General features: G+C 45.8%; 1 protein-coding gene across 1 annotated transcript; it reads left to right on the top strand.

Moving 5' to 3' along the window:
• On the top strand, positions 1–26,795 carry LOC135883760 (cytochrome P450 2J5-like). Its single transcript, XM_065411003.1, has 9 exons — positions 1–243; positions 1,620–1,782; positions 2,395–2,544; positions 5,137–5,297; positions 14,669–14,845; positions 15,705–15,846; positions 16,974–17,161; positions 19,423–19,564; positions 26,617–26,795. The coding sequence occupies exons 1-9, from the start codon at positions 1–3 to the stop codon at positions 26,793–26,795; spliced, it is 1,545 nt and encodes a 514-aa protein (XP_065267075.1).
• The last annotated feature ends 665 nt before the right edge of the window (positions 26,796–27,460 follow it).

The raw sequence follows: 27,460 nt of genomic DNA, 5'->3' as shown, positions 1-27,460 counted from the left end.
ATGCAGCTCCCAAACAATTTTCAGAGAGATAGTGCCCAGGCAGAAAGGAAATTGATAACACAGCACGGTGAGATGTTGGGGATAACTGAGGTTTCAGTCGCTCTGATTGTGTTTCTCCTGATTGTGCAATTTCTGAAGTTGCAATGGACACGTAGACTGCTTCCTCCTGGACCAACTCCCCTGCCCATTATTGGCAACTTATGGCTGCTGGACTTTAAACTTCAGCGAGAAGATCTTCTTAAGGTATTTATTTTAGTAGAATACTGGACTTGACTGAAGTAGAGAGGCTTGGAATGATTGGGGTGGATTTAAAATTGGTATTGCACAGGAGTTACCTATTCAGTTATATGGTATTCCTCAGCCTGACTTAATCATTACCCAAACACAAGAGACGTGGGGAACTGCATTGCTGGGAAAAAAGAATAATCACTTTCAATTGATATTTTTCTTCTTTCCTTTTGCTGTTCTCTCTCTAAGAATGTCCAAATACGTATATTTATAATGTACAGACTTTATTATCACAAGCCCAGTGTGAAGCAGTGAGACCCTGATCCAAAACCCATTGATATCAATGGGAGTCTTTCCGTTGCCTTCACTGGATCTTGGATCAGGCCCTATTGTTTCCAAAGTGGTTCTGAGACAATGTAGATATCCTGTTTTGCCAGAGGCAGAACAGGTCGTCGCTTCTCTGGTATTTCTTCCAGACTGCGAGTGGCACTAGGTAATAGATACAGAAGATTCAGCCTTCTTCTAAAAAGCAACTCATTATATTCTAGTGATGGTTTGGACTCACTCTCTGCTATATATATTGTGGGTATCTCATTCTATAAGGCATCCATGGCAGGACTTTTCTTGCAGGAGGCACTATGCTATATTGGCACTGATATCAGTGAAATGTCTCCAGGCTGTGAGAACTTTGATCTCCATAACATGGCCAACTGTACACCCTAAAACAAAATTTTGCAATAACCCAGACCATTGGTTTTAAGATGGAGCAGGAAAAACTGAATTCCTGTTTTGCTGAAGTGCCATTCTCTTGAGAAACAGTTTAAATAATTACAATAGTAAGAAATTCACTTCAACCCTGTTTCAGGAGAAAATACAAGTCTGACCTGAGAAAAGGCAATGAGAAGAAAGTTAAGAAAAATCACAGGGAAGCAGTAAGAAAAGAAACAAAGTGCAAAAATAGTTCTCTGCCTACAGTGACACTGAGAGAAGCAAACACATTCAATAATTCGCAATAAATGAAAACAAAAAGGAAAAAACAAATACAAAAAAACAAAAGAAAAAATAACAAGTGTCTGTTTATTCACTTTAACTTTGAGCTGATGTAATATTTTAGAAGAAGCTCTTTGGTTCTCCTTTTGTAGCGTTTTCCCTCCTGTTGAATGGTGTTCTATCTAATGCTTAATATCCATGTTGCATAAAATGGAGTAGGACTGGCATTCCATACCCAAAGTGTGTTACATTAGGAGGCTAAATTCTGTTGTAAACTCTAATCCAATTCAGTCAGAGGCAAATGGGTTTAGCCAGATTTATAGAAAACATCTGAAAGAAGCCTTTCAACAGATCTGCTGGTTGCTGTCAATTTTTCTGACTTATGGTTATCAACTCTCCAGTTAACCAACATCTATGGCAACATTTACACAGTGTGGATGGGACAGACACCTGTGATTGTATTGAATGGATACAAAGCAGTAAAAGAAGGCCTTCTCTCCCATTCAGAAGAGATTTCTGGACGGCCTCTCACCCCCTTCTATAGGGATCTGATGGGAGAAAAAGGTAAAAGATATTACTTTTTTGCAAGGAATAATATTGAAGTATAAAGGTGGCATTCTAAGGCAGAGAATTCTTCCCAGATACTGTCTTGCCATGTGGTACTTATACAGTTGGACAGCAAGGCTCCATTCAGAACTGCAATATTAAGAAAGAGAAAAACAGACCAAAAAAGACAAATCCTGTAATACTTACTCACATAACACATCACTGGCTATGCTTCTTTTATTTCCATAGGATTCAGAGAAAAATGTGCCTACCAAGTTGGCCTTAATTTGGCTTAATTTTAAAAAGACTGTCTCCACATACAAAATGTATTCAACTGACATGTATTCAAAGGTTTGCCTATAGAATTAAGCACATCTGTCACACCAATAGATGAGTTATTCTATCCTCTCCAAAAGCTGCCACCATGGAGTTTTCCAGGGATGTGACTATAAAAAGATATATAGTTATACTAATGGTGATAGAAACCCAAGTAACAGATCACAGCTCAAAATCTGTAAAGTATGTCTTGTTTCCTCTTAATAGAAAAATGCATCTTAATTTAAACTTGCCTTCTGATATAAAAGGGTTTCCTTCCTAGCAAGAGCATAATGGTGTTTCTATTGTCCTCAGGTATTTTCCTGACAAGCGGTCACACCTGGAAGCAGCAGAGACGCATTGGTATGACATTTCTAAAGAGCCTGGGACTGGGTAAGAAAAGCCTGGAGCACCGAATACAGGAGGAGACCAGACACCTGGTGGAGGTCTTTGCAAGTCAGAAAGGTAAATTCTTTGAAAGATTGAAATGTAAAGCTATTCTCTCTATATATAAGACAGACTTGTTATCACTCCCACAGCCTAAGAGCACTTCTGTTCTTGAATGATATAAAGATGGTGCCTCATGCTGGTGGGGACTGTTATGGGTTTCTTAATTGCCTAAGTGGATGAAGCACTTTAGGAGGAGTGCTCAGGTTTGAGTGTACAGATTGACATTTAACATTTTTAAAAATTAATACACTGAAACCAATTTTTATTTCTCATTCGTATCACTGTCCTATTGATAACACGGGGAGCTGGAACAATCCCTATCTTTAAAGTTACCTAACACTTTCCATTACACAAAATTCTTGTGACTTTTTGTGGGTGGCTTTACAATTCCATTGCCTGCAGGAGACCTTTGAAATTCGGCCGGGAGTGGGCCCTCAGGCTAGAGACATGCCTTTCCCTTTTCCCATGAAATTTCATGCAGGCCTGGATGAAATATAAACCACTGAAAATCACCATCTCCCTTCCCTCACTTGTGTTGTTCAGTAACATTGTGGCAGAATGCCAAGAGAATAATAACTGAACATAAATATTCTAAAAAGTCAGGTTTACACCACCAAAGCAGCAGCACCCTATGCTATATGGGGAATGCCTAAATAGTCCTGTCGCTCCAGAGGCAGCAGTCTCTGCTGCAATGCTGCAGGTTCAGGGTACAAACCCTGATGATGTATGGGAGGAACAGGTGGGGCTGTTATTGGTGCACAAAATATAGCTTGCTTTTTCCCTTTTTCCTTTAGAACCGCCCCCCGGGAATTACACATAGAAAACCACATTAAAATCATAGTTATTTAGGTTGCAAAGTCAAGCACTTGAAAGATAGGAAATGCCAGAATTAAGATTGCTGTTGGAACCTGAATTTTTCCCTCTCATGCAAATTCATTATAATAGCCTTTAATTACCTGTAAAAAGCAACAAAGAGTCCCGTGGCACCTTAAAGACTAACAGATGTATTGGAGCGTAAGCTTTCGTGGGTGAATGCCCACTTCGTCAGACGCATGTAATGGAAATTTCCAGAGGCAGGTATAAATATGCAGGCAAGAACCAGTCTGGAGATAACGAGGTTAGTTCAATCAGGGAGGGTGAGGCCCTCTTCTAGCAGTTTCTCCTCCCTTGGTGTTCACACCTCAACTGCTAGAAGAGGGGCTCACCCTCCCTGATTGAACTAACCTCGTTATCTCCAGACTGATTCTTGCCTGCATATTTATACTTGCCTCTGGAAATTTCCATTACATGCGTCTGACGAAGTGGGCATTCACCCACGAAAGCTTACGCTCCATTACATCTGTTGGTCTTTAAGGTGCCACGGGACTCTTTGTTGCTTTTTACAGATCCAGACTAACACGGCTACCCCTCTGATACTTTAATTACCTGATCATTCATACACTTACACATACACACACACGCCCCCAGGACCTTTATTCAGTCTGGATGCACAAGACAGCGAAATTAACGTTGCCCAGGCAATCTTTAATTTAGCATTTGCTAACTTTTGAGCACTTCTCTTTGCCACCTAAACAACATTATTGTAATGCAGTTTTGTAGAATGCAATATCAATTTAGATTGAAGCCAGGTGTATATGAAATGAATAACATACCTTACCTTTTAATGATAGCTTTGGAAATGTGAATACTTGGAAATATTCCGTTAAGGCCCCAGTCCAACTCCCACTATATCTTCCACTGCATGCATCCGATGAAGTGGGTTTTAGCCCACGAAAGCTTATGCTCAAATAAATTTGTTAGTCTCTAAGGTGCCACAAGGACTCCTCGTTCTTTTTGCTGATACAGATTGACACGGCTACCCCTCGGAAACCTGTAATCAATCAGTGTTTCCATCTCCTTTAATGGGAGCTGGATCAGGCTCTACAAGAGGAACGATGTAACAATCTTTTTCATTTTACAAGTGTACTTTTGACCCAGAGGAAAGCCTTGAGCTGAACCATGTTTGTCTTTATACTCTCTGAAAAAAATTAACTTCAGTTTTAAACTGCACCTGAGCTCCTGAAGTGATGGGTCATTTCAAAGTTTGGAAGAAACTAAAACTTCGGCAGTAGAAAGGAAAAATTAAAACTCCTGCCTAGAAACTTGAGGACCTATGCTCTTATTTCAATGCACGGCACAGAGGGGAGCAAAAATGCAGTAATTCCACACAAAACAGGCCACAGACCAAACGGGGAAACGTAGATGCAAGGTTTGTTTCCTCCAAACGTATTATATTCAGTAGTTCCAGAGTTAAGGAGATTAACGTATTATATTCATCGTTCCATAGTTAAGGAGAAGGACTAACAAAAATAAATTTCATGAATCTCTTCACAAATACCTTCAGTTCTTTTAGAAAAAGGAAGTCCTCTCCAGGTTCTAGTTCCTCTGTTTAATTTACATTAAATAGAATTCACTCCTTTGTAAAATGTCTCACTTATCTAAAAGTAGTTCAATCTCCTTTACATTGTACAACTGTTAGTACTATTGTGCAGATTCCTTCATGGTCCTGTTAACACTCCTCACCACAGTCCATTCAGTGGTTCTAACTAACACCTGCTGTATTTGCAGGGAAACCCTTCGACCCCCATACCCACATTGTCCATGCTGTCGCAAATGTGATTTGCACTGTGGTTTTTGGCCATCGCTTCTCCAGTGAGGATGATTCCTTCAACCGGCTCATCAAAGCCATCTATTTTGTGATCTTCTTCCAGGCCACTATCTGGGGCAGGGTGAGCATTCCGTTATTCCGGTTCTTATCACTGTAGAGTTTATCTGTGCTTCACCAGGAAAACCAGAGGGGTTAATGGTTACTGAACTATAACATTCAAAAAACAGTTGGAGAACACTTCAGTCTCCCTGGCCACTCGATTACAGACCTGAAAGTCGCCATATTACAACAAAAAAAACGTCAAAAACAGACTCCAGCGAGAGACTGCTGAATTGGAATTAATTTGCGAATTGGACACCATTAAATTAGGCTTGAACAAAGACTGGGAGTGGATGGGTCATTACACAAAGTAAAACTATTTCCCCATGCTTATCCCCCCCCCCCCCCCGCCCCCTACAGTTCCTCATATCTTCTTGTCAATTGCTGGAAATGGCCATTTTCATTACCACTACAAACAGTTCTTTTTCTCTCCTACTGATAATAGCTCACCTTAACTGATCACTCTCGTTATAGTGTGTATGGTAACACCCATTGTTTCATGTTCTCTGTATATATCTTCCTACTGTATTTTCCACTGCATGCATCCAATGAAGTGGACTGCAGCCCACGAAAGCTTATGCTCAAATAAATGTGTTAGTTTCTAAGGTGTCATAAGTACTCCTGTTCTTTTTGGTTACTGAATGGTTACTGTATCTACATAGTACAGAGAGATGGACATCTACCACAGGACATAATTTCAAAAAGTATTATGCAGGATTTTTGCTTATGAAGCAATAAATACACACCTCATAGATCTCATGTCTTATTTATAGGACACCATCAGTAAATCATGTGGCCCAAGACTTGAGTTATTAGTACAAATCATTACTTCTTTTGGCAGATTTCCAAATCATTTAATGTGTTTCAAAACCAAGAAATGTTTACATAAACGTGTGGGTCTTAAACCAGATTTCTAAATGCTAGCACTAAACCCTAACAAACACTCGCTCTTGGAATGCTGATTTTGTTCTTGGAAACCGAGACATAAAAGTACAGTTAATAAAATCCAAAACTTAGAAGCCCTGTCATTTTGAGCAGATTTCTGATCAGTCTCACTCAAGATCTGATCTACAAATCCTAAATGTATGTTCTATACTGCAGTCTCTCTCTCAGAATTTATGTTTAAACTAATCTGCATGTATATTCTGTATGGATGGTGCTTTTTCTTCTCCTTTTAAGGCCAGAAGGGGCCATCAAATCATCTAGTCTGACCTCTTGTATGACACAGGCCATAGAATTTCATCATGACTAAAGCATATTTTTTAACTAGGGCTGTCGATTAATCGCAGTTAACTCACGAGATTAACTCAAAAAAATTAATTGTGATTAATCGCAGTTTTAATCACACTGTTAAACAATAGAATACCAATTGAAATTTATTAAATATTTTGGATGTTTTTTCTACATTTTCATATATATTGTATTCAGGGTTGTAATTGAAATCAAGGTGTATATTTTTTATTACAAATATTTGCACTCTAAAAATGATAAAAAATAGTATTTTTCAATTCACCTCATTCAAGTACTGTAGTGCAATCTCTTTATCATGAAAGTGCAGTTTACAAATGTAGATTTTTTGTGTTACATAAGTGCACTCAAAAACAAAACAATGTAAAACTTCAGTGCCTACAAGTCCACTCAGTCCTATTTCTTGTTCAGCCAATCACTAAGACAAACAAGTTTGTTTACATTTACAGGAGATAATGCTGCCCTCTTCTTATTTACAATGTCACCAGAAAGTGAGAACAGCTGTTCGCATGGCACTTTTGTAGCTGACATTGCAAGGTATTTACATGCCAGATATGCTAAACATTTGTATTCCCCTTCATGCTTCGGCCCCCATTCCAGAGGACATGCTTCCATGCTGATGACGCTCATTAAAAAAATAATGTGTTAATTAAATTTGTGACTGAACTCTTTGGGGGAGAATGGTATGGCCCCTACTCTGTTTTACCCGCATTCTGCCATATATTTCCTGATATAACAGTCTCGGATGGTGACCCAGCACATGTTGCTCATTTTAAGAACACTTTCACTGCAGATTTCAGAAAATGCAAAGAAGGTACCAATGTGAGATTTCTAAAGATCAGTACAGCACTCGACCCAAGATTTAAGAATCTGAAGTGCCTTCCAAAATCTGAGAGGGACGAGGTGTGGAGCATGCTTTCAGAAGTCTTAAAAGAGCAACACTCCGATGCAGAAACTACAGAACCCGAACCACCAAAAAAGAAAATCAACCTTCTGCTGGTGGCATCTGACTCAGGGTATGTCTACACTACGAAATTAGGTTGAATTTATAGAAGTCAATTTTTTAGGAAGCGATTTTATACAGCCAATTGTGTGTGTCCCCACTAAACGCATTAAGTCGGAGTGTATCCACAGTACCGAGGCTAGCGTCGACTTTCAGAGCGTTGCACTGTGGGTAGCCATCCCACAGTTCCCGCAGTCTCCACCGCCCATTGGAATTCTGGATTGAGCTCCCAATGCCTGATGGGGCAAAAACATTGTCGCGGGTGGTTTTGGGTACATGTCATCAGTTGCCCCTCCCTCCATGAAATCAATGGCAGACAATCGTTTCATGCCTTTTTTCCGTGTGGGCGCCATACTGCTTTCAGCAGACAGTGCAGTAGGACTGCTAACTGTCGTCATCGAACGACCGCTTCCGCTGCCACTCTGCTCTCCTGCTCTGGCCGCAGACGGTGCAATAGGTTGGCAAAACTGGTCTTCCAACCACCGCTTCCGCTGCCACTCTGCTCTCGTGGTGGTCTCGCAGGTCCTCTATATGACCGTCGTCATCCGCCGCTTCCACTGCAACTCTGCTCTCCTGCTCTTGTCTTGCCATACCACGGCAAGCGTGCAGCCCGCTCAGCTCAGCTAATGGACACCGCCGCTGTTGTGTCCTGGCAGCAGACGGTGCAGTAGGTCTGCAAAACTGGTCTTCAATCCACTGCTTCCGCTGCCACTCTGCTCTCCTGCAGACGCCATATCACGACAAGCATGGAGCCCGCTCAGATCACCGCAGCAGTTATGAGCATTGTAAACACCTCGCGCATTATCCTGCAGTATGTGCAGAAACAGAACCTGCAAAAGCAGGTGAGGAGGCGACGGCAGCGTGGTGACGAGAGTGATGAGGACATGGACACAGACTTCTCTCAAAGTACAGGCCCTGGCAATTTGGACATCCTAGTGGCAATGGGGCAGGCTCATGCCGTGGAACGCCGATTCTGGGCCTGGGAAACAAGCACAGACTGGTGGGACCGCATAGTGTTGCAGGTCTGGGATGATTCCCAGTGGCTGTGAAACTTTCGCATGCGTAAGGGCACTTTCATGGAACTTTGTGATTTGCTTTCCCCTGCCCTGAAGTGCAAGAATACCAAGATGAGAGCAGCCCTCACAATTCACAAGCGAGTGGCGATAGCTCTCTGGAAGCTTGCAATGCCAGACAGCTACCGGTCAGTCGGGAATCAATTTGGAGTGGGCAAATCTACGGTGGGGGCTGCTGTGATCCAAGTAGCCAACGCAATCACTGAGCTACTGCTATCAAGGGTAGTGACTCTGGGAAATGTGCAGGTCATAGTGGATGGCTTTGCTGCAATGGGATTCCCTAACTATGGTGGGGCAATAGATGGAACGCGTATCACTATCTTGGGACCGGACCACCTTGGCAGCCAGTACATAAACCGAAAGGGGTACTTTTCAATGGTGCTGCAAGCACTGGTGGATCACAAGGGACGTTTCACCAACATCAACGTGGGATGGCCGGGAAAGGTACATGACGCTCGCATCTTCAGGAACTCTGGTCTGAACAGCTGCAGCAAGGGACTTACTTTCCAGACCAGAAAATAACTGTTGGGGATGTTGAAATGCCTACAGTTATCTTTGGGGACCCAGCCTACCCCTTAATGCCATGGCTCATGAAGCCATACACCGGCACCCTGACAGTAGTCAGAAGCTCTTCAACTATAGGCTGAGCAAGTGCAGAATGGTGGTAGAATGTGCATTTGGACGTTTAAAAGCGCGCTGGCGCAGTTTACTGACTCGCTTAGACCTCAGTGAAACCAATATTCCCATTGTTATTACTGCTTGCTGTGTGCTCCACAATATCTGAGAGAGTAAGGGGGAGACGTTTATGGCAGGGTGGGAGGTTGAGGCAAATCGCCTGGCCGCTGATTACACGCAGCCAGACACCAGGGTGGTTAGAAGAGCACAGCAGGACGCGCTGCGCATCAGAGAAGCTTTGAAAACCAGTTTCATGACTGGCCAGGCTACGGTGTGAAAGTTCTGTTTGTTTCTCCTTGATGAAAACCCGCCCCCTTGGTTCACTCTACTTCCCTGTAAGCCAACTGAGACCTCCCCCCTTCAATCACCGCTTGCAGAGGCAAAGTCATTGTTGTTTCAAATTCATGCATTCTTTATTAATTTGTCACACAAATAGGGGGATAACTGCCAAGGTAGCCCAGGAGGGGTGGGGGAGAAGGGAAGCACCGGGTGGGGTGGGGGAGGAGGGAAGGACAAGGCCACACTGCACTTCAAAACTTATTGAATGCCAGCCTTCTGTTGCTTGGGCAGTCCTCTGGGGTGGAGTGGTTGGGTACCCGGAGCCCCCGCACCCACGTTCTTGGGCATCTGGGTGAGGAGGCTATGGAACTTGGGGAGGGGGGCGGTTGGTTACACAGGGGCTGCAGCGGCGGTCTGTGGTCCTGCTGCCTTTCCTGCAGCTCAATCATACGCCGGAGCATATCCATTTGATCCTCCAGTAGCCTCAGCATTGCATCCTGCCTCCTCTCATCACGCTGCCGCCACCTATCATCTTGCTCCCGCCACCTCTCCTCTCACGCGTCCCTCCTGTCCTCGCGTTCATTTTGTGCTTTCCTGGACTCTGACATTGTCTGCCTCCCCGCATTTTGCTGAGCTCTTTCAGTGCGGGAGGACTGCAGGAGCTCAGAGAGCATTTCATCGCGAGTGCATTTTTTTCACCTTCTTATCTGCACTAGCCTCTGGGACGGAGATGATAGGGGGAGCGTTGAAACATTTGCAGCTGTGGGAGGGAAAAAAAGGAAGAGTAGTATTTAAAAAGACATTTTTTTAAGAGAACAATGGATAGACTCTTTCATGGTGAACCAAGCTGCTAACATTACATAGCACATGTGCTTTCGGTACAAGGTCGCATTTTGCCTCTTATATTGAGGGCCTGCCGGATTGGTGTGAGAGATCACGCACGCTGGGCCGGGCAACAGAATTCGGCTTGCAGGCAGCATGATAAGCCACAGTCTTTTGGCTTCTCTAACCTTCATAACATGTGGGAATGGTTTCAAACAGCAGCACCCTTATTTCCCATACCAAGCACCAGTTGGGTTCGCCATTTAAAATGGATTGGCCATTTAAAAGGAGGGGCTGCGGTTTTCGGGTTAACGTGCAGCACAAACCCAACTAAACCCCCCCTCACATCCAATTATCTGGGATGATCGCTTCACCCCTCCCCCCACCGCGTGGCTAACAGCGGGGATGATTTCTTTTCAGATACAGGCACACAGCCCAGCAGGAACGGCCGCCTCTGAATGTCCCCTTAATAAAATTCCCCTATTTCAACCAGGTGACCATGAATGATATCACTCTCCTGAGGTTAACACAGAGAGATAAAGAACGGATGTTGCTTGACTGCATTCCAGTAGCTGTACTGGCCGCGAATGCATGCCAAGTCTTCAGGGTAAATTAATCCTTAAACATGCTTGCTTTTAAACCATGTATTATATTTACAAAGGTACACTCACCAGAGGTGTCTTCTCCGCCTTCAAGGTCCGGGAGCCCACCTTGCGAGGGTTGGGAGGGTATTGTCTCCAGGGTGATAAACAGTTCCTGGCTGTTGGGGAGAACGGTTTCTCCGCTTGCCTGCTGTGCGCTACCCTCCTCCTTATCTTCCTCATCCCCAAAATCCTCATCCCTGTTGCGTGAGACCCCCCTTGCAGGAGTCCACGAACAGGGGTGGGGGCACCCCCTAGAATTGCATGCAGCTCATCATAGAAGCGGCATGTCTGCGGGTCTGACCCAGAGTGGCCGTTTGCCTCTTTGGTAGGCTTGCCTGAGCTCCTTACGTTTCACGCGGCACTGCTGCGGGTCCCTGTTATAGCCTCTGTCCTTCATGCCCTTGGAGTTTTTTTCAAATATTTGGGCATTTCGTCTTTTGGAAAACGGAGTTCGGATAGCACGGATGCGTCTCCCCATACAGCGTGATATCAGATCCAGTACCTCCCGTTCGGTCCATGCTGGAGCTCTTTTGCGATTCTGGGACTCCATGGTCACCTCTGCTGATGAGCTCTGCATGGTCACCTCTGCTGATCAGCTTGCCACGCTGGCCAAACAGGAAATGAAATTCAAAAGTTCGCGGGGCTTTTCCTGTGTACCTGGCCAGTGCATCTGAGTTGAGAGTACTGTCCAGAGCGGTCACAATGGAGCACTCTGGGATAGCTCCCGCAGGCTAATACCATCGAATTGCGTCCACACTACCCCAAATTCAATCCGGCAATGTCTATTTCAGTGCTAATCCCCTCGTCGGGGAGGAGTACAGAAATCAATTTTAAGAGCCCTTTAAGTTGACAAAAACGGCTTCGTCGTGTGGACGGGTGCAGGGTTAAATCGATCTAACGCTGCTAAATTCACCTAAACTCATAGTGTAGACCAGGGCTCAGATAATAAAAATGAACATGTGTCGGTCCGCATTGCCTTAGATTGTTATCGAGCAGAACCCGTCATGAGCATGGACACGTCCCCTGGAATGGTGGTTGAAGCATGACGGGACATGAATCTTTAGCGCATCTGGCACGTAAATATCTTGTGATGCCGGTTACAACAGTGCCATGTGAACGTCTATTCTCACTTTCAGGTGACATTGTAAACAAGAAGCGGGCAGCATTATATCTCCTGCAAATGTAAACAAACTTGTTTGTCTGAACGATTGGCTGAACAAGAAGTAGGACTCAGTGGACTTGCAGGCTCCAAAAATAAAACAATGTAAAATTTTAAATGCAGGTTTTTTGTACATAATTCTACATTTGCAAGTTCAACTTTCATGATAAAGAGATTGCATTACAGTACTTGTATTAGGTGAATTGAAAAATACTATTTCTTTTGTTTTTTTACAGTGCAAATACTTGTAATCAAAAATAAAGTGAGTACTGTACACTTTGTATTGTGTTGTAATTGAAATTGATACATTTGAAAATGCAGAAAACATCCAAAATATTTAAATAAAAGGTATTCTATTATAGTTTAACAGTGTGATTGATCGCGCGATTAATTTGTTTAATCATTTGACAGCCCTATTTTAAACATCTATGAAGTTTATCTGTTTATTGGGCTATGTTGCCTTTCTGGCATTCTAGTATTCACTGATAGTATTTTGGGGTACCCTGAAGCCTTCAAGTAGGGGTGCTTCAGAAGTTAAAACATAAATGTAAGTGAACTCTGCAGAAGTTGCTCTGTTTAGTCCTAGAGACCAAAATACTCTAGCCACAGACAAAACACAGCATAAGCAATGTAAAAGAAAGCTTCCCACAAATGACTTCCTAACTGTGCAACTCATCTCTGTTTTGGAGGGAACACATCTACTTCAGCCTCGATATCCACTGAGTCCTCAGTCTCTTTAGTGAGAAGGTTGAACAGGGTAACAATTGTCAGCATGGTTTTATAGTATAGGCACTGCACCTGCTCCCTAGTAACTAGACTAGGAGTACTACCACCAGCTCATTACACATAAGTCACTGAGCAGATGTCCCCGCTCTGCAGCTTCTGGTCAACACACTCCATGGCCTGGGCTCATGGTCTCGATGGGTCTGTCTACACTGCAATAAAACAGCCAAAGCTGGCCCGTCAGCTGAGTCAGGCTTGCGGGGCTATAATATTGCAGTATAGGTGTTTGGTCTGAAGCCCAGGCTCTAAGACCCTGCAATGGGGGAGGGACCCAGAGCCCAGGCTCCAGCTCGAGCCCCAATATCTGCACTGCAATTTTACAGCCCCGCAGTCTGAGCCCCGCGAGCCCGAATTAGCTGATAGCGACGAGCCAAGGGTGTTTTATTGCAGTGTAGACATAACTTAAAAAGCCGTCCAAAGCTCCAGGACAAAGACCGTGGTCAGCGACTGTGCCCCTCTGGCACAAAGGAACGCTCAACATCTGGGGGTGACCTGTGTCACAGAGTCCCCGGGCGATGCTCTGGAACTGCTCCCTATGAAGCCAGTCAGGACTCTGGTGAAGTCTCCTCTCTGTGAGCAGATTGTCTCCAGGGCAAGAAGCTCACACGGCTTCACCTTCCTGGGTCTGACCCTGGAGCATTCAGCATCCTCTGCCCCTCGGTGCGCTTCCCACAGTGAGTCCACCCAGGCGGGGTCCTGGGGAAGCCAGAGGGTCCTGCACCCCCACTTCGCAGTCAGTCGTGGCTCTTAGCCAGCCAGTAAAACAGAGGTTTATTTGATGACAGGAACATGGTCTAAAACAGAGCTTGTAGGTACAGAGAACAGGACCCCTCAGCCGGGTCCATTTTGGGGGGCAGTGAGTCAGACAACCAAGTCTGCCCCTCACTCCACATCCCCAGCCAGCCCCAAACTGCCTCACCCTCCAGGCCCTCCTCCTCGGGGCTTTGTCCCTTTCCCAGGCCAGGAGGTCACCTGATTCCTTTGTTCTCCAACACCTTTAGCTATCACCTTGCAGAGGGGAAGGGCCCAGGCCATTAGTTGCCAGGAGACAGAGTGTCGGCCATTTATGTACACTGGCCCTTTGCTCTGCAACAATTACACCCCCTTATCCCACCACCTAGAGACTTAAGAAATGCATAGGGGAAACTGAGGCACCCCTACAGTATTCAGAGAAAACATTAAGAACAGTCCCACTTCGTCACAACCTGAGACTGTGGATTGAATTCCACCAGGCACTAAGGACCATGACAGACCTAACTACTTTCCGCACCTAATGCTAGGTGCATTTCTTCAACCTGGCCTTCTCTTACCTAAACACAGAGCAACAAGTATATTTACATATATTAAAAAAAACACCCTTCTGAAACAAGACACTCCAATGTACACGCTTCTCCCTCTGGGGAGAGAATGAGAGAACAAACTACATGATAGGTGTGCAGACACGTTGTTTAATGAGCACTGGAAAGCACTCAGATACTACCATGAATAAGCACAGTATAAAAATGTATATAGAACAGAACATTAGTTTAGTCCAGATCAGAACTGACCACTTAAAGGAGAGGTTAAAGGTTTCATATTCCTACTAGAAATGTAAACCCTCCAGTCCCTTCACGCTTTTATTTAAGTTTTCAGGACACTTTAAACTCCCTCAGGTTCACTTGCTTATATCAAAGAACTCACATCATCTCCCCTATGTTTTACCCATAGATGTATGATGCTTTCCCATGGCTTATGCATCATCTCCCAGGACCTCACCAGAAAGTGTTTGTGTACAATGATTTTATGCACAATTTAGTTAAGAACGAGGGCCGAGGTCATGAGGAGAGATGGAAAGAAGATGATCCACAGGATCTCATTGACTTCTACCTGGCTCAGATAGCAAAAGTAAGTGCCCGTACTCTGTATAACACTAGCTTCTCCTTAGCCTCACTGTCCACTGCAAAGAGACTTAGTTGAAGGATTGCTAAAATAATATTATAGATTAATATTTCAAATCTTCCTGTAATTTGGGACTTCAGAAGTGTTTTTGTTTTTTTCCCCCATTTGTTGGACATTTCATGAGAAGTTTTCATCAAGCAACATTGTAACAGGGTTGGCTGCCTCCCACGTGCCCCCTTTTGGCTAGGGGTGGTGCTGCAGTACCCAGCCTCAGTTTCCTCTCTTGGTTCCTCAATAAACTCAAAAGAGGCTTCCACAAGTCCAATAACAGCACTTCTTTGGGCTGATTTTAACAACATAAAGTTCCAAAACAAACACAAGAGCTTTTCCACTCAGCCTTAAGCTGGGTAGAGCCCCTTTTCGCTGTGGTATTGTCTCTTCCTCTGTTCTCTAAGCCACTGGAGAAGACACAAGGCCTGGCCCCCTTCTTGGTCTCTTCCCTAAAGGAAAACAAGAACTTCCAGAAGGGTCTTTCTACCTAGCCCCAAATCCCTTCCCCTGGAACCACTACAGGAGAGAAATACTCTCCCTGAAGCTTCACACTGTAGCCCCCATCCATTTGGCCATCCACAAGCCTCTGTTTTTCTACCCCCACAGAGATTCGATTTAGTCACACACCTGCCTGTCACATGGCTTGATTCAGTCTCTCCACCAGGGGAAGCAAATTAGCTGTGTCACAGATGGGCTAAGACCTACGTCTCTTTAGAAGGGCCAGCCAACCTGTGAAAAATATGTTAATTACTACATAGTCAACAGTACTGCTGTAGAACCTTCTGCTTTCAAATCTTGTGACTGTCATCTTCAGACCAAAGATGACCCCACGTCCACCTTTAATGAAGATAACATGGTTCAGACTGTGGTTGATCTTTTGCTGGGAGGGACAGAAACCACAACTATCACCCTGTGCTGGGGACTCCTCTATATGCTGCAATACCCAGATATCCAAGGTGGGTGAATGCGCATCAAAGGGACACACATAGAATATCAGGGTTGGAAGGGACCTCAGGAAGTCATCTAGTCCAACCCCCTGCTCAAAGCAGGACCAATCCCCAGACAGATTTTTGCCCCCGATCCCTAAATGGCCCCCCCAAGGATTGAACTCAGAACCCTGGGTTTAGCAGGCCAATGCTCAAACCACTTGAGCTATTCCTCTCCTCCAAAAAAATAACGTCATTGAGTCCAGCTCCCTGCCTTCACTAGCAGAACCAAGTGCTGATTTTTGCCACAGATCCCTAAGTGGCCTCCTCAAGGATTGAACTCACAACCTTGGGTTTAGCAGGCCAATGCTCAAACCACTAAGCTATCCCTCCCCAGTTAAAGTTTGCACATCGTTACTAAACAAATATTAGCTCAGATTAATAGTGTGCTGTAAAATAAAGTGACCTGCCAGCAATAAACATCAGTGCTCAGCTGTTAATATCTAACAACAGCTCAGAAAGGAGAATTTAATCTATGAAATATGAAAAGAAATAGAAATGTGCTGTCACCCCACCAGCTGCCTGAAATGCAACACCAGCAGGTGCTTATATAGGCTATGGTCTCCCCCTTCATACTAAGACAATAGCAAGGGGAGATAGCAGGCTAAAGGGGCAATTTCACAAGTAAAACAAGTATATTTTCTCTTACTAATACTTTCTCATTGCCAAAGTAGAAACAGTGAACAGAACCTAAAAATTTACCTAATCTGACATGTATTTATAACTTTCCTGTCAAAAGATATGGTGAATATAATGGGAATATGTCAATGTCCCTCATTTCATCTAGATGGGAATTCGCAGGCACTTCTATAAAGATTAATTTGAAAGAGAAGTACCATTTGAGAAATTACCTTGAGCTCTGGGGACCCGCTCCCTCTCTCTAAGGATCAACTTCAAACCAATGCAGGGATCAAACCATACTCCAAAGCATCTCATGGCAACATATTTTATAAAACCCTGGACTGTATATGTCCAGTCAAGGGACACATAGCAAGTTAACACAGCTTTGTAAAGAGATGGGCATATTGAAAAGAAAATCAGAAAAAGGGATGGAAAATATTCATCTGTTATAAATAAAACCAAGTATTTCTTTGCAGAGAAAGTCCAGAAGGAACTAGAGACTGTCCTGGAACCTTCCCAACTAATCTACTATGAGGACCGGAAGAAACTGCCTTACACAAATGCTGTGATTCATGAGATCTTGCGCTACAGCAACATTACTGCTGTCGGGGCCCCTCGACAGTGCGTGAAGGATACAACAGTGCTGGGGTTTCCCATTGAAAAGGTACAATGGTATTCTCCATGTTACTAACCCCTGCTTCTTTTGCATCATTATTACTAAGGGCACGTCTACACTACAGACGTACGTCAACCTATGTTAGGTCAACTTACAGCCACTTTTACAGCCTACAGTCTACACTACAGATTTACAGCCGTAATTACTGCGGTGGCTGATGTCCACACTACCCTCCTTTTGGTGGCGTGCGTCCTCACTAGAAGCACTTCCACTGACTGAAGAGGGGCAGAATAGGGGGGCTGAGAGCCAGGGCTCTCGGCTCCCTGCGGCTCCTCACTGGGAGCCCAGCTGCCCCCGACCCCGGGCTCTCGGCTTCCCGCTGGTTGTGGAGGCCAGCCACCCAGGCTTCTTGCTTCCCCGCACAGCTGGGAGCAGGGGGCAGCTGCCTGGGCTCCCTGAGCAGGAAGCCTCCGGGCAGCAGCCCAGCTGGGAGCGGGGGGCAGCCGGGCTCTAGCTGTCCAGATTTCTTGTCAATTTCACTGCTCCAGCATGGAGCTGTAAAATTAACAAGACAGCCAACAGCCACTGTGGCTACACAGACACTGTGTCGGCCTAACTACACCAACATAAGCCCTATGCCTCTCGTGGAGGTGGAGTTATTATGTCAGTGTAGTAGGGCACCTACATCAGTGAGACAAAGCTGTGGTGTGTAACTGACATAATTAGGTCAATGTAAAGTGCCTTACATCCACCCAATTGTGTAGCGTAGACCAGCCCTAAGTATTCATGTTACACTCATGCCTAGCAATCCTAATCAAGGATGGGGGCCCCACTGTGGTAAGAACTTCAGAAAACTAGCGAAGCCGACAGTCCCTGCCCCAGAACATTTTCAGTCTATACATGACACAGGACACAACAGGCGGACAGAACAGGCAAATAGGGTGGAAGTAGGTTGGGAGTAGAAAAATGAACATAGATTTGCAGTAGTCTGGGCCTGTAGGCATCATGGCATAGAGTAGATTTTAAGGGTAGGGGGAAAGATACAGTGGTGTGCTTTATGAATTTGATTGAGCTTTTTCCCCCACACATATGAGAGGATCGTGGGAGAAAGCATAGAGGCGTTTGAGGGAGATGATGATTAGGGCTGCCATCACTGGCAAAGCGAAGGCAGGAGCCAACAGTTCAATATGCCAGTAGATCTTACAGATAGCCCCACCCTAACTGGTGAAGGGCCAGAAAAGCAAAGACAAGGAGCTAGTGTCTGATGTAGTAGGGTAGACAGACCCAGCAAAGAAATGGAAAGAGACGGCTGATGTGGTTAGAGTGACAATCCTAGTAGCAGAATTTTGAATACACTTGAGAGGGACAATGTAGCTGACATCAAAGCCAGAGAGGAAGAGATTATAGGGCTCATGGCATAAAATGTTGAGATTAGATGACAGTCTGGACACAGACAAGGCCAAATCTTTGAAATATTATATTGGTGGCAGCAGCAAGACTTGGCTGCAGTCTAGATTTGTGGGTTTGGAGAGAAGGCCAAGTTGATAACATCCAAATTATGGTTTTGCAGTGACTGGGAGGGTGGTGGTGTTATCCACAGCAATGGAGTAAATGGAGAAGGGAGAAGGCCAAAACTCAGTTGAATTGAAGGTTCCAGCTGGACATCCATGAAGAAATGTCAGAAAAGCTGCCTCAGATGTAGAACTGGATGGAGAGGAACTCAAAGCAGTGGTTACAGAAGGCATATTCTATAAGTGTGGAGGTGGAGGGGAGAGGGACAGGGAGACTGTAATAGGAGAGGTAAGTGGGGTCAAGGTTAGATTTTTTTCATGATAGGGAAGAGAAAATCATGCATTTATTGAGAGGAGTGGTTAAGAGAGAGCAAGGAAGAGGGTGAATGGGGTGAAGAGATATGGAGGTAGGGTGGGATCGGGCTGCTGGGGCAGCTAGACGGATTAAAGGAGGGCAGATTAGAAACCTCTGTGTCAGTAACAGAGGAAAAGGAGAGAGTGTGATAAAAGGAAAGAGAGGGCAGGAAGAGGGGAGGTCACATAAGATCTTGTCAATTTGCAAGAGAACATTTGAGTACAGTACTATCAGATGTGACCCTGGTGAACCAAGCTGATAAACAGAGACATGAGGCTAGACAGTCTCTGAACCACACAGCTGCTGTAAAAGGGTATAGCCCTGTTGATGTCAATGAAGCCACACTGATTTACACATGCTGAGAACCTGCTCCTGTTTTCTCTGCTTAGCTAACAAAGACTAATTCACAAATAGAAGACAATTAAGTTTTGCTTTTTTTACAGGGCACAATTATATTGCCAAACTTACACTCTGCTGTATACGATTCTGAACACTGGGAGACCCCATGGAAGTTTAACCCGAGTCACTTTCTCGATTCAGATGGCAACTTTGTAAACAATGAAGCATTCTTACCTTTCTCAGCAGGTATGTCATTGGCATCTAAATCTGTCTGGTCTGTATATCTCACTGCGAGAGCTAAGGAAATTATAGGTTACTAAAGTTAAAAAAAATGGATGATGAATGACTCAGGCAAAATTATCTTACTAACAAACAGCAGGGATTCAGGTCAGGGGTTCTAATGTACACCTCTACCCCGATATAACGCGACCCAATATAACACGAATTCGGATATAACACGGTAAAGCAGCGCTCCGGGGGGGGTGGGGCTGCGCACTCCGACAGATCAAAGCAAGTTCAATATAACGCGATTTCACCTATAACGCGGTAAGATTTTTTGGCTCCCGAGGACAGCGTTATATCAGGGTAGAGGTGTAATAGACACAAAAAAGTTATGCATCTGTCTAGCATTTCACAACTACACATAATCACATTGAAGATGCATACAGGCGTCCCCCGGGTTACGCAAACCTGACTTACGCAAATCCGCACTTACGGAAAAAGTTCCATAAGCTAGAAATAGGTTTTTGGTTTTTTGGGGCGCGTAATGGTCGGGTATACGTTTCCGACTTATGCAAAATTTGAGTTACGCAAGGCGTTCCGGAACGGAACGCTTGCATAAGTTGGGGAGCGTCTGTACAAACAAGGGAGAAACCTGTCTATCTGAGGTAGACCCATTTCCATAGCAACTCAACACCTCACAATCTTTAATGCATTTATCCTCACACAACCACTGTGAGGTAGGGAAGTGCTGTTATCCCCATTTTACAGATGGCAAACTGAGTGACAGAGACACTACATGGCATACAGGAAGTCTGTTGTGGGGAAGGAAATTGAACCTGGGTTTTCCAAGGCCTATGGAAATACCACAGTCGCTGGACAATCTTTCCTCTCTAGTAGCTAGAGAAAACTAGTATCTAATATCTTCAGTGGAACATCGCTAGGTAGATCTTCAGTTAGAATCAGACTCTTCAACAGCAATATTACACACTACACGGCATGAGAAACAAGTATCTAACCTTTGATTAGACAAAGAAACAGACAAAAAGTACTAAGGAATTAGCCCTGCAAGTATGCACATCAGATTGATCTGGTGATCATGTTGGAAACAAAAGCAGTACAGAGCAGCAAACAGGTCACAGTAACTGGAGATTTAATTGTAAAAATAAATAAAAATACTGACAGAACCACCAGTCACCCAGACAGAATGTTAATTGGGCAGCAGCAATGTAAAAAAGGATTGCGGGTTCAGCGTAGGTGACAGATTAACTATGGGTATGTCTACACTACGAGGGTATTTCGATTTCACTTAAATCGAATATGTGGAATCGATATTGCAAAGTCGAACTTGTGTGTCCACACTAAGGACAGTAATTCGACTTTGTGAGTCCACACTAACGGGGAAAGCGTCGACATTGGAAGCGGTGCACTGTGGGCAGCTATCCCACAGTTCCCGCAGTCCCCGCTGCCCATTGGAATTCTGGGTCGAGCCACCAATGCCTTCTGGGTAAAAAAAAAGGGTCGAGGGTGCTTTTGGGTAATTGTCGTCATCCGTCTGTCAATACCGCCCTCCCTCCCTCCCTGAAAGCGCCGGCGGGAAATCAGTTCGCGCACTTTTCGGGTCAGTGACAGCGCTGACGCCACAGCACTGCGAGCATGGATCCCGCTGCGACCATCGCTGCAGTTGTGGCACTTGTGAACGCCTCGCAGGTTATCATCCACCTTTCCCAGAGGCAGATGCAGATGAATCAGGCGAGGAGGCTACGGCACCGCGGTGAGGGCCTGAACTCTGAGAGGGGCACAGACCTCTCACAAAGCACAGGACCCAGCTCCGAGGACATCACGGTGACAATGGGTCATCTGGATGTTGTGGAACGGCGATTCTGGGCACGGGAAACAAGCACTGACTGGTGGGACCGCATAGTGCTGCAGGTCTGGGACGAATCCCAGTGGCTGCGAAACTTTCGCATGCGGAAGGGGACTTTCCTGGAACTTTGTGAGTTGCTGTCCCCTGCCCTGAAGCGCAATGACACCCGGATGCGAGCAGCCCTGACTGTCCAGAAGCGAGTGGCCATAGCCCTCTGGAAGCTTGCAACGCCGGACAGCTACCGATCTGTCGCGAACCAGTTTGGCGTGGGCAAATCTACCGTGGGGGTTGTTGTGATGCAAGTAGCCAAGGCAATCGTCAAGGTACTGCTCTCAAAGGTAGTGACCCTGGGAAACGTGGAGGTCATCATAGATGGCTTCGCCGCGATCGGATTCCCAAACTGCGGTGGGGCTATAGATGGAACTCACATCCCTATCCTGGGACCGGACCACCAGGCCAGCCAGTACGTCAACCGAAAGGGCTACTTTTCAATGGTGCTGCAAGCACTGGTGGACCACAGGGGACGTTTTACCAACATCAACGTCGGATGGCCGGGCAAGGTTCATGACGCTTGCGTCTTCAGGAACTCTGGTCTGTTTAGACGGCTGCAGGAAGGTATTTACTTCCCGGACCACAAAATAACTCTTGGGGATGTGGAGATGCCTACAGTGATCCTTGGGGACCCAGCCTACCCGCTAATGCCCTGGCTCATGAAGCCCTACACTGGCACCCTGGACTCTGAAAAAGAACTCTTCAACTACCGGCTGAGCAAGTGCAGAATGGTGGTGGAGTGTGCTTTTGGACGTCTCAAGGGGAGATGGAGAAGCTTACTCACTCGCTGTGATCTCAGCGAAACCAATATCCCCATTGTTATAGCTGCTTGCTGTGTGCTCCACAATCTGTGTGAGAGCAAGGGGGAGACCTTTATGGCGGGGTGGGAGGTTGAGGCAAATAGCCTGGCATCTGATTACGCCCAGCCAGACAGCCGGGCGATTAGAAGAGCACAGCGGGACGCGCTGTGCATCCGGGAGGCTTTGAAAGCCTGGTTCCACACTGAGCAGGGTGACCAGTGACTTTAAAGTTTCTGTACAGAGAAGCTGAACCTGCCCCCGTTTCTTTACCCAGTTAAGGATGACTATCCTCTCCAGTTACAGACCCCCTCCACCCCCTTGCAAAAAAATAAATTTAGTTTTATTTTGTTAATGAACACCGTTGTCTTTATTACTGTTTTCGCGGGAATGTTTTAAACCTGGGACGCAGACTGTGGTGGGGAGCGGGTGTAGTGTACTGATGCAAATGATCCTTCTAAACTCCAGGAATGACAGGAATCGCAGTGGCGGATTGGTTGTTTCCACGGAGCCTGCCAGCCCTCCTGAGCGGGACTGCGTGTATGTGGGGGCTATGTGACTTTATGGCAGGGGGAGGAGGGTTACAGATCCCCTGCTGCGTGGCTCTGTGATCCAGGACAAGGATCGCTGCATAACATCTGTAACTGCCCTCCCCCGCCACAAAGTCACAGAGCAACCCCCACCCCCACCCCACGCACAGAACATGAAAACCACCTCCCAGACTGACCAGGGTAACTAGTCAGTGCACTGTGTATGTGCCCTGCTGCTGGACCTGCCCCCGCCTCTGTAGCCTGCTAAAGGTGACTGTCCTGTCCAATTACCAAGCCCCTTCCCCCCCTGCAGACAGACTCTCCCTCAAAACAGCATGACTGAAACAGTAATGAACAAAAACGTATTTTTTATTAACAACCACACATGAAACTGGGGGGTGAAACTTGGACGGGGGCTTGCTTGAGGCGGCCAGGAAAGGACTTTTCAAATTTTGGGGAATGACAGCCTTCTGGTGCTTGAGCAGTCAGCAGGGGTGGAGTGAGAGTTTTCACGGACTCTCCCGCCCCTCCTTCTTTGGACTTTGGGCGAGGGGGGTATGGGACTTGGTGGCGGGGGAGTGCGGTTCCTGATAGACTGCAGCGGGGCTCTGTCCTCCTGCCTCCGTTCCTGCAGAACATCAACAAGGCGCCGGAGCGTGTCCGTTTGCTCCCTCATTAGTCCAAGCAGCGTTTGAGTCGCCTGCTGGTCTTCCTGCCACCACCTCTCCTCACGGTCCATGTGTGTCCGGTGCATTTGGGACAAATTCTCCCTCCACTGGTTATGCTGTGCTGCCTGGGCTCGGGAGCAGCCCATAAGTTCAGAGAACATGTCCTCTCGCGTCTTCTTCTTCCTCCGCCTAATGTGCGCTAGCCTCTGGGAGTGTGATTCCAGGCTGGGTTGGGAGACAGTTGCAGATGTGGCTGTGGGAATGAGGAAAAGGCAGTGAATTCCTCCGAAAGATAAATGTAGTTGTGAATCAAGAACCTTGATTCACAAGAACATAGTCTTTCTCCGTGAACAAGACCATGAACCACACCTATCACATGCGCACTGAGGACAAGGTCGAATTTTCGAACCTCGCCTTCAGTGCCTGGGCTTTTGCACTGCCGATCTGGGAACCGGGGCAGGACACGGTACTCTCTGTAGCAGGCAAAGATGGTAAGCCATAGACTTGTTGCAGATTAAAACTTTAGGAGTACCACTGGCCACCTTTCACATTGAAAGCAATGCCAGTCTGTGCTGGCATCAGTCGGCCAAGCAAGAACTGTGGCCCTGTCCCACCCCCTCGCGGATGTGCCAGGGAAAGATCCCTGGACGCTGACCCTCTCCTGCCCCCACCGCGTGGCTGTAAACCAGCGGTCACAGTTCTGTAAAGGAACTTGTTGCAAGCAGTCCCAATACTAACAGTCCCCTACCTAATTCAAAGCAGGTTGTCATGACCGACATCACCCTCATGAGGATCCCGGACACCGAGATCCGGAGGATGCTTCGAGAAAGCATGCAGAGACCGGGGCCCTATGCTGCCATGATCTGCAAGGCGCTGATTCCTGAGTACCTGCTTGTCTCCTGGCGCGGGAACGTCTCTTACTTTGGAGGACCAAGTAAAGCCGCTCTCCCCAGGAACCTGATGAACAGGCTATCCCTTTACCTGCAGGAGAGCTTTGTGGAGATGTCTGTGGAGGACTACTGCTCTATCCCCGGACATATAGACCGGCTTTTCATATAGCTGCAGTAGCAGCGACAAAAAAGAGTGGAGCAGCTTGGGCAGCACAATCATGCACAACCGGACACTGTTTGATTTTTTTACAAATACTTGTTAGTGATTATTTAAGCGCCCAGGGGGAAGAAATCATGAATCAAAGATTGTTATTAGTATTAATATTCAAGTTTTGTACAAAATACAGGTTTATATGTTTAAAGCACTTACCGCTTGATCCTTCCCCTGAATCTGTGTCCGGGTTACATGCTGGGGAGGGTTGGTAGGGGATCTCTGTAAGGGTGATGAAGAGCTCCTGGCTGTCGGGGAAATCAGCTTGGTAAGCGCTGCCGACTGCCTCGTCCTCCTCATCTCCTTCCTCATCTTCCCCGTCCGCTAACATGTCCGAGGAACCGGCCCTGGACAATATCCCATCCTCAGAGTACACGGTCAGTGGTGGGGTAGTGATGGCGGCCGCACCAAGGATGGAATGCAGTGCCTCGTAGAAACGGGATGTGTGGGGCTGGGATCCGGAGCGTCCGTTTGCCTGTTTGGTCTTCTGATAGCCTTGTCTCAGCTCCTTGATTTTCACGCGGCACTGCGTTGCATCCCGGCTGTATCCTCTCTCTGCCATGGCTTTCGAGATCTTCTCATAGATCTTTGCGTTCCGTCTTTTAGAGCGCAGCTCGGAAAGCACGGACTCATCGCCCCACACAGCGATGAGATCCAAGACTTCCCGATCAGTCCATGCTGGGGCCCTCTTTCTATTCTGAGATTGCACGGCCATCTCTGCTGGAGAGCTCTGCATCGTTGCCACTGCTGCTGAGCTCGCCACGCTGTCCAAACAGGAAATGAGATTCAAACTGCCCAGACAGGAAAAGGAATTCAAATTTTCCCGGGCCTTTTCCTGTGTGGCTGGTCAGAGCATCCGAGCTCGGACTGCTGTCCAGAGCGTCAACAGAGTGGTGCACTGTGGGATAGCTCCCGGAGCTATTACCGTCGATTTCCATCCACACCAAGCCTAATTCGATATGGCCATGTCGAATTTAGCGCTACTCCCCTCGTTGGGGAGGAGTACAGAAGTCGAATTTAAGAGCCCTCTATGTCGAACTAAATAGCCTCGTGGTGTGGACGGGTGCAGGGTTAATTCGATTTAACGGTGCTAAATTCGACATAAACGCCTAGTGTAGACCAGGCCTATGAATTTATCATGTCATGCTGTGGCAATAAAGGCAAATACTATCCTGGGAAATATATACAGTAGTCACATTAAACAAACTGTGCAGATTTGGCAATCACGTATGCAAACAGGCACTCACACAACTGCAGAAAGACAATCGAGGCAACCATTTAAAAATTGGGCATGGCAAGTTTTCTTTGGTTTACACAGATTACATCATAGAAAAACAGAAGTGGGTATCTCAAGGTACATTCTGAAAGCACATCGCTAGGATAAAACATTGACAGTAACTGGAGTTTTACGGTTATCTTCCTATGCACATCTTCAAAATGTTACCCCATGATTTTTTTCCAGAGTGACTCAGAACTTAACTCCTAAACTGAAGTGTTTTGTAATTGGCACAGAACAGGGGACAGGAAAGGCAAGAGATAGAGGGTGCAACTTCATCACTGTAAATATACCATAGTGACAGAGGCTATGCCTATACTTAGAGCTGGGGATGCAATTTCCATCTTAGGCCAACATGTCAGCACTAGCTCTGAGCGAGCTAGCACACTACAAATAGAGGGTAGATGAGGCAGCACAAGTGATGGGTGGAGCTAGCTGCTCCGAGTATGCAAGCATCTGTGATGCTAGCTACATACATGGGGCAGCTAGCCCTTCTTGCTGGTCCCACCGGGGCAGCCATGCTTTATTTTTAGTGAGTTAGCATGGGCATGTCTCTGCGACCTGCCTGTGAATTACATCCCCGGCTCGAAGCATAGACATACCCAGGGCCAGATATATATCTAGCATCTCTCAGCTAAAGAAAAATACATAGATTATGTCCCCCTGAGGCAACTTCTCACCTTAGAGTCCAAGAGATTCAGTAGAATTTTGTTTGGAAATTCACTTTTCTCTGACTCACTCTGTGCAATCACTTGTAGGAGTAATTCCCTTCTCTTGTTCCTTCTGTAGGGCATCGGGTGTGTTTGGGGGAACAGATGGCAAGAACTGAGCTCTTCATCTTCTTTGTCAACCTGCTGCGGGCGTTCACATTCCAGCTTCCAGAGGGAGTGAAGGAAGTCAATCTGGACTATATTTTAGGGGCTATATTGCATCCACATCCATATAAGCTTCAAGTGGTTCCACGCTAGTCTGAAATGAACCATAAAGTGGAGGTGATTCTGTCAGGGATTTTTAATATCCATCTTGTACTTTATCTTATTAGTCTTATTTGATAATTCAGTATTGTGACAGTGGATGGAGATATTTTAATTTAGGAACTTATTAAATTTTAACTTTTAAAAAATAAATGCATTTGCCAAAAATCAAGAGATCTTCAGTGTACCCAAGTGCAAGGTAACACCTATTGGAAAGAATTATCTAAACTATTTCTACCCAGTAGAGATACTGATGAACTAGCTGTAGTACTTTAGAAAAGATCTGTGCATTATCATGCAGCGCTCACTACAGATGCCTGCTCAATGTGCTAATAAGATGTTAGACTGTATTACAAATGAGTTAAACACAGCAGAAAATGAAATGGCATTATATGAATTGGTGATTCAGTCCCACCACTGCTGCACAATTGTCCAGATACAATAAAGATGCGCTATTTTAACTGAACTTCAGTGTGTACCATTCACTCGTCTGTGTTCACAAAACCTCTCTTCTCTCTTTCAAAGTCCACTTAACATGTTTTTATCCAAAGGCTACCAATGTACTTTGGGTCCCCTTTCCTTTTACTCTCTTTGGGAGGACTATTCGAGTAGTAAAGTTAAGTATACGCACGACTGCAGTATTAGGGCCTCTCACAATC

This window comes from Emys orbicularis, chromosome 9, assembly GCF_028017835.1.
Source record: "Emys orbicularis isolate rEmyOrb1 chromosome 9, rEmyOrb1.hap1, whole genome shotgun sequence".
Classification (NCBI taxonomy): domain Eukaryota; kingdom Metazoa; phylum Chordata; order Testudines; family Emydidae; genus Emys; species Emys orbicularis.
Note: the sequence above shows the minus strand (reverse complement) of the source record. Positions and strands in the feature narration are given on the sequence as shown.

Bases quoted from the DNA above. Each gene is read 5' to 3' on its own strand.
- LOC135883760 (XM_065411003.1), top strand. From the start codon at position 1: ATGCAGCTCCCAAACAATTTTCAGAGAGATAGTGCCCAGGCAGAAAGG. The intron at 14,846-15,704 runs GTAAGTGCCCGT...TGTCATCTTCAG, and splicing joins ACCTGGCTCAGATAGCAAAA to ACCAAAGATGACCCCACGTC. The intron at 19,565-26,616 runs GTATGTCATTGG...TTCCTTCTGTAG, and splicing joins ATTCTTACCTTTCTCAGCAG to GGCATCGGGTGTGTTTGGGG.